Below are 7908 nucleotides of genomic sequence, written 5' to 3' on the forward strand. Positions count from 1 at the left end.
GGTTGGGGAAATGTGGGCGGCGCGCCTACACATCGCCATTGACGGTGCGGCACTGTCATCTTCTGCCGCCGTCAGTGGCCAACATCAGTGGGTCGCCGACACCAGTCGCCTGCTATCTGGGCGTGAATACATCGACGCCCTCCGCGCCCGCATCAACGCCTTCCCTACGAAGGCACGGCGCAGTCGCGGGCGGGAGGCGGACACCAGATGCCGCGCGGGGTGCCAGGCCGTGGAGACCGCCAACCACGTACTTCAGGCTTGCTTTAGGACGCACGGGTCCCGGGTCAAGCGCCATGACGCTGTAGTGCGTTATGTCGCCCGTGGACTCGCGCAGAGGGGCTTCAATGTCTCTGTGGAGCCCCACCTCCGAACACCTGAGGGCATCCGCAAGCCTGACGTGGTGGCGGTCAAAGACGGCATCGCCCGCGTGGTCGACGCCCAGATAGTCGGAGACCACCTCCGGCTCGACTGGTGTCACTCCCAGAAGGCGGCCTACTACGACACGCCGTCCATCCGGCGTGCCATCTCCAACCTGCACCGTGACGTTGAGGAGGTGATTGTGTCCACCGCGACGTTGAACTGGAGGGGTGTATGGTCTCCAGCGTCGGCGAGGGATCTCGCCGCCTTAGGCTTCCGACCCCGAGAACTGGCGGTGCTGAGCACAAGAACACTACAGAGCTGCTGCAAAAGTTACAAGATTTTCGAGCGTATGACGGCTCCTAGCCCGAAGCAGCGTGTCGGCGTCGGCTAGGCTGCTGGTTATTTTTCTTCGCCTTGACTCCTGGGGCCTATCCACAGGAGGAATAAACCGTCTTTGTTCTTTCTTCTTTGTGTCTTTATTTTGTGTCTTTGTTGTTATTCTTCCGCACTGATATATATGTATATGTGTATGTTAGTTTTATACTTGTATTTTGTGGTACCGCCCTGTAAGTCCCCACCTCGGTGGCGGACATGGCGTCAAACACCTGCCACGTACTATATATGTATATATTTTGTGTTATTCAAATTATTTTGAATAAAGACGGCTGTTGATAGCCAAATGCCTCGTCATCTAATTAGTGACGCGCATGAATGGATTAACGAGATTCCCGCTGTCCCTATCTACTATCTTACGAAGGCCGTTATGCTGTCTAACCAGTGGTGGAGTCCACCTATACTGGTAGAAGACGGGCGGCTAAATGTCCGATCTCTCAACCTTCCCGTGGTGTAAGATGTGAGTAGCCGGGCAACCGGTGAAACCAATGAGAGAAGGGCGACTCCCGTGCGGGGTGCAGGCGTAGACGCAGAGGGACTGGGCAACCGGCCTCTCCAAGCCGAGTCTCGCACTCCGCTCGCCGTGGGCGATAAGGTGTCGGACACTTGTGTCTAGTATCCTTGCTCACTGGCGAATGGCACTTGCTCGCTTCTGCGGCGCTTGCTGTGCTCTGGCTCCGGCCGGGGTGCGGCGGGCGCCGCTTTTGCGTTGGCGGCGCTTGCTGTGCTCTTGGCTCCGGCCGGGGTGCGGCGGGCGCCGCTTTTGCGTTGGCGGCGCTTGCTGTGCTCTTGGCTCCGGCCGGGGTGCGGCGGGCGCCGCTTTTGCTTTGGCGGCGCTTGCTGTGCTCTTGGCTCCGGCCGGGGTGCGGCGGGCGCCGCTTTTGCTTTGGCGGCGCCTGCTGTGCTCTTGGCCTTGGCCGGGGTGTGGCGGGTGCCGCTTTTGCGTTGGCGGCGTTTGCTGTGCTCTGGCTCCGGCCGGGGTGCGGCGGGCGCCGCTTTGGCTGTGGCGGCGCTTGCTGTGCTCTTGGCTCCGGCCGGGGTGCGGCGGGCGCCGCTTTTGCGTTGGCGGCGCTTGCTGCGCTCTTGGCTCCGGCCGGGGTGCGGTGGGCGCCGCTTTCACTTTGGCGGCGCTTGCCGTGCTCTTGGCCTTGGCCGGGGTGCGGCGGGCGCCGCTTTTGCTTTTGCGTTGGCGGCGCTTGCTGCGCCCCGGCTCCGGCCGGGGTGTGGCGGGCGCCGCTTTCACGTTAGGACATTTTCGCGATGCATCAGCCATGCTGCGTATGTCTGCTGCAGAGGTTGCAAACCTGTCGGGCGCAAGTCTGACTGGTATAGTGTCTCTCTGCGAGGACGTGCCTCCGTCTCTGCCTGTGTGCGCTACGGAGATTCACGCCTCACCGTCAGGAACGAAGTATTACCGCGCTCGATTTATCGGACGTGGGATGCATCACTCCAAGACACAAGTGCCACGGGAGTTAACTCCCGACATGGAGGTATGTCACGCCTTTCGTGCGCCTCCACCTACTGCGAGCGCTTGTAGGTGTCGGACTCGTGAGTCTAGTATCCAAGCTCGTACGTAGGATGTGCGCGTGGCAACGACGCGTGTCGACAGCTGTTGGCACGCGGCAGTTGCCTTATGCGCATGGTGGTGCGTCCTGCGCGGCTCGCTGGTGGTGGGCTCCCGCTGCGGCGCCGGCCTCGCACATGCTCCGCCCGGCAAATGTCGGACGGCGGTGCGGTTGGCCGGGGTAGCGGCGGGGCTCGTCCGCCGGCTGGGCTGCGCACGGGTGCGCTGCTGTGTCGGGCGCGCTGCGCTGGGCCGGGTCGGCTGGGCGGTGCGCGCGCTGCTGGCTGGCGCGGGACGGGCGGTCGGTCTCTGACTGGCGGTTCGCTCTCGCGGCCACGCCGGCGGCGGGCGCCGGCCCTGCCGTGCCCGGCTCGGCAGGCCACGTCCGGACAACTTAGCGGCGCCGGCCGGCCATACGCAATGTTGGCTGTGGTTGGTGCAGGCGGTTGGCGCAATAAGCACAGTGGGGAGTTCTGGCGGTCATCGTTCCTGCCGAAACTAAGTCTCTCACTGTAGAGAACTTAATGTGGAAGCAGGCCGATGTCCACGCGCGGGGAAGGGCGCCTGACTGCGAAGCGCTCTCTGGCCTTCAGAGAATGCAACGCGGACGACGTCTCGGCCTCGATCGGAGGATTCCTTGGTGGACAACTGCGAAGGGGAGACCGGCAACGGTCACCACAACGCGGAAGTCACCAGGAGCTGCCACAGGAGGATGCTCCTGAGTGGCCTAAGACCACGACCACAGGGACGGAGGCTAATGCAGTCGCCGTACGGGCTTGGCAAACCCGGGGTGCCCTAGCCCGGAGCTGGCAAGCGCTACCAGCGACGGCCGTAAACTGAGATACGCACTTCAACGACTGCTGTGAGGCGCGCAGTGGAACGTCGTGCGTGTTTTGGACCGGAGTCTTGGCTTAACCGCCTGGGCAAGAGAAGGACAATCTCTATAATCACCCCTCACCCTCTGCGTTAGCTGGCGGCTATGGGGCGCAAGGCTGTTGAGTTGTGAACAGTCATGAGTCAGCCACCTCAGAGGACCGGCCGACCCTCTGTTGTATAAGGCTTACCCAGGTGTGCGGGGCGACGCCTGGATGGACAACATAGATCCCTAGCTGTTCGTGGGAACCACATGGACTCTTTCAAACAACCTTGTCCCGACGGAACTGGTGGGCCGTCGCGGAGTCAACACACCAACCTCTCGGGGAGCGAGTCGGACACCTCGTGTACTGACGGACTCCCAAACCAAGGGCAGTCGGAGGTCCCTAGACCACAAGACCATGACCCCGCGCTTAGTGCGCCAGAATTGGAGTTCCGGACACCCCGTGTGCGGAGCGCTAAGACTGCCGCTAGCGAGACGCTGTCACGGACGCTCGTTGATACGAGTGAAAGTGACAGTGAGAAAGACCGTAAGGCTAAGCTAAGGAAGCAGAGGAGACACCTGCGAAGAGTGCTTCGGCAGAGATCGCAGAGTGCTGACGCTGCAACCGAGCTAATGCCGCCACCCCGCCAGCCGGCGCCAAGAACGGCGCCCAAGGAGGGAGATAAGCCGGAACCGGCGCAGGTAGCCGGGCGCGAGCCCAGCGGCCCAGTCGGGGAAGGCGCCAAGGGGAAGTCTGAACCGAAGGCGAAGACGAAGGCCACACGGCCGACGACGCCGCCGGCGGATAAGACTGCGGGCGGGCCAAAGCTGGCGCAGGTAGCTGGGCAGAAGCCCGGCGGCCCAGTCGGCGCTGGCACGTCCACCCAGACTCGCCCGGCGGGAGAGACGGCGGCCACACGGCCGAAGTCTCCACCGTCGGAAACGGTGAAAAGTGCGCGGAAACTGGCGCAGGTAGCCGGGCAGCAGCCCAGCGGCCCAGTCAGTGAAAGTGCCTGCAGTAGCCGCGCCTCTACGCCAATGTCGGGAACCGAAGGGCGCAAGCCCGGGACTCGACGGAAGAGGCAAAAGAAGAACAAGCAGCCGGACTCGGCGCAGGTAGCCGGGCAAGAGCCCAGCGGCCCAGTCGAGGACGGCAAGTCCCCATACAAGGCAAGCCCCAGCGATCTTGCGACTATACAGCTCATCGCGACGCGGCTCGAGGACGTCCTTGAACTCGTGGACGACTCTCTAAAACCGGGGCAACTGGTGGAGGAGAAAAGTCTAAGTGACCTCAAGAGACAACTGAGAGCTAAGTTGTTTGACTGGGCTATGGCGCAGTCGGCCCTCACAGGAAGGGTGGACGCCTTGGAGGATGAGCTGGCGAGGACGAAAGCGGCGCCCCTGGCGCCGCCAAAGACCTTTGCACAAGTTGCCGCCGCTCTACCCTCGACAGAAAGGAAAACGCAGGCAATGATAACGAGAGCCCAGACTGAGAAGGCTACGCTCTTTATCAAGTCAAAGGCAAACGAAAGCGGAGCAGAAGTGAGAAAGAAGTTCACCTCCCTGGTCAAGCCAGAGGTTGATGGTGTGAAGTTCTCACGGGTCACCACAAACGGCCCGACGCTTATCGTTGATGTGGCGTCTGAAACTGATCGTCAAAAACTTCTGGCCAATAACAAACTGACAGAAGCTCTGAAATGCGAACTGCCGAAAAAGCTCAATCCGCAGATAATCATATATCATGTACCCTGCGTCATGAAGAATGAAACTGTGGTTGAGCTAACTCGAAAGCAAAATGACCTTGGAGGACTTTCGGAAACACAATTCCGCCAGGAGTTTAAGCCGAAGTTCCGGACTGGACCAAGGGGCAAACAAACATCACATCTCGTGGTGGAAGTAAGCCCCAGACTCAGAGTCGCCATCCTTAGGCAGAAAAGACTGTACATGGGCTTCGAGTCCATGCCAGTCGATGACTACCTAGACTTGGCTGTCTGCACGCGGTGCCAAGATGTAAACCACTCGGCAAGGTTCTGCAAGCAGGACCCGAGTATAATAACATGCGGGCACTGTGGCGAAAACGGCCACATGAGAAAGGATTGTCGAAAAGCGGGGAACCAACCGGTCTGCATTCCGTGCAAAAAGCGAAATCGCAATTGCGTGACGCCAGGAAAAGAGTGTGACTTCTATAAAATCCTCACACAACGTAAAATCCAGCGGACAGACTATGGGAGACAAGACCTCTCGTCAACCGTCTCCTTACCGGCTGCCGCCTCACCTGTTGCCGACCGGACTGTGAAACATCACAATGCCCGTGTCGGTTAAAATAGGACAGCTGAACTGCGCGCGATCGCAAGCGGTGATGTGCGAGGTGCGACGCCGAGCGGAGGAGGAGTCTTTAGACATTTTATGTCTACAGGAGCCATACTCCAAAGACGGAAAGATCCTGTATATGCCGACTACAGCTCAGATCTTGGCAGGAGGAGAGCACCCTATGGCAGCGATCGCTGTGCTAAATCGATCTCTGAGAGCAGTGAAAGTGGCGCACCTCAGCAACAGATGCATGGTGTTAGCCGAAATAAACACTGGCGATTTCACCTTTTTCGTGCTGAACATGTACTTTCAGTACAGGCACAGAGAGAGGCCGTACATCGACCAGTTAAAAGAGGCGGTTGGGTTCTACCGCAATGACTTGCTCATCTGCACAATGGACGCAAACGCCATGTCACCCCTATGGCACAGTGACATCACGCCTCTTGGCGCGCGACGCGCCGCTAGGCGGGGTGAGAGACTCGCTGAAGCAATTCTCGAGCTCGGACTAGAAGTGTTGAACCGACCAAACTTCCCACCAACTTTTGAAGGTCGCCGGGGAGCGACCTCAAACATTGATGTGACACTAAAGAGTGCACATGTGCATCTCCGCGCGGAGAATTGGAAGGTATGGCGGGGAACGACACTAAGTGATCATAATCTAATCACATTCACTGTAGCTTATGATGGGGAGCCTCCTCCACAAGACCAGGTGAACGGCATCGTCAAGTACAACTGGCGAAAGGCTGATTGGGATCGACTAAGAGGAAATCTAGTGATACCGAATTGGCCAATGGATCGCGTTGTGGATGTGGATAAAGCTGCAGAGGATCTGACGAGGGCTATACAGACAGCAGCAACGGGCGCAGTCCCGATGGCCCATACAGGGAAAACGCCTAAAGCGCCTTGGAACCCTGAGCTGCAACGTCTCCGACGCGAATGCAGAAGGGCGCGGCGGCAATACCAGCGCAGCATAGGCGATCACATGCGTGAGGCTACGCTTGCGCGGTACAGGCGGGCCAAGGCGGTGTTTAAGCGGACGCTGCACACGGTACGGATTGAGAGTTGGCAGTCTTTCGTTCGTGACAGTCTGGCGGCTGACCCCTGGGGAACGCCGTACAGGATTGCCGCATCGAAAGTTCGGTCACCGACGGTCCTGTCGACCCTAAGGAAGAATGATGGCAGCCACACCAGGGACTGGCAGGAGTCAGCCGAGCTACTCATGAGCACCTTGTTGCCAGATGATAGTAGCGAAGATGAGAATGAGGAACAGGGGAATATGAGGAGACAACTCAATGAGGCGTATGCCAATGAGACGCCAGTTGCTCCATTCACTGAACGTGAAGTTACAATAGCCATTCTCGAATTGCGCCGGAAGAAGGCGACGGGACAAGATGGTCTCGCTGCAGAGGTTCTCCAAGCCTTATGCGCGGAGATCTGCCCTTACCTGACAAACCTCTACAACGAGTGTTTACGTCAGGGACGGGTACCAGAGTCGTGGAAGACGGCTGAAGTGGTTATACTGCGAAAGGGTGATGACAAGGATCCAGAAGTGCCGAAATCGTACCGACCAATCTGTCTCTTGAACTCCATGGCCAAGCTCCAGGAGAAGCTCCTATGCCTCCGGCTAGAGCAACACCGGGAGCTTAGGGGACGAAGTCCCGACCAGTACGGATTCAGGAGGGGCCTGTGTACAGAAGATGCTATAAACAAGGCAATGTTGCTAGTGGACACATCTACTGCTAAGTACGTTGCGGGGATAATGGTCGACATCGCCGGGGCTTTCGATAACCTATGGTGGCCGGCTCTGTTCGACAGCCTAAGGAAGTTGGAATGTCCTGGGCCCCTGTACCGGTGCCTGCTTGACTACTGCCGACACCGGCGGGCGGTCTTGCGGTGCCCGGGGCGGGCGGTTGAGAAGTCGATCACTAAGGGATGCCCACAGGGCTCAGTCTGCGGTCCCATATTCTGGGACGTGGGTCTGGAACCTGTGCTGGAGGAACTTGGGGAACTGCGACAAGTGCGAGGCGTGGTGGCGTACGCTGATGACATTCTTCTAGTGATAGAAGGTGATTCTCGGGCAATACTAGAAGTAAACTGCAATGCAGCGTTAAATGCACTACAGGAGTGGTGCCAGAAGGTGAAGCTGAAGCTGTCTGTAGAAAAGACTGTGTATGTCATGCTGCGCGGCCGATTGGCGCGTGACCCATTGCTCCGAGTAGCTGGAGGAGCCAACAATGGAGCAATCAGGCGAACTTACATGACAAGGTACCTGGGGATTCACCTTGACGAGTCCAGGCTGTTCACTGCGCACATCGAGTTCGTATGTCGCAAAGGCCAAGTCCTATTCCACAAAATAGCCAGCATTGCAAACAGGCAATACCACCTGCCACTGCATACACTAAGGCTGTATCACTCGAGCATTCTG

General features: G+C 58.8%; 1 protein-coding gene across 1 annotated transcript; it reads right to left on the reverse strand.

The window, feature by feature from the left end:
* Positions 1–1378: 1378 nt before the first annotated feature.
* Positions 1379–2026, reverse strand: LOC124592605 (basic salivary proline-rich protein 2-like). Its single transcript, XM_047131851.1, has one exon. It carries the CDS (start codon positions 2024–2026, stop codon positions 1379–1381), a length of 648 nt encoding a protein of 215 aa, XP_046987807.1.
* Between the last annotated feature and the right edge of the window lie 5882 nt (positions 2027–7908).

The sequence above is a fragment of the Schistocerca americana genome, unplaced genomic scaffold, assembly GCF_021461395.2.
Source record: "Schistocerca americana isolate TAMUIC-IGC-003095 unplaced genomic scaffold, iqSchAmer2.1 HiC_scaffold_942, whole genome shotgun sequence".
In the NCBI taxonomy this organism is placed as follows: domain Eukaryota; kingdom Metazoa; phylum Arthropoda; class Insecta; order Orthoptera; family Acrididae; genus Schistocerca; species Schistocerca americana.

What these genes read in the sequence shown, in the direction of transcription:
- LOC124592605 (XM_047131851.1), bottom strand. Translation starts at nt 2,026, where the DNA reads ATGGCTGATGCATCGCGAAAATGTCCTAACGTGAAAGCGGCGCCCGCC.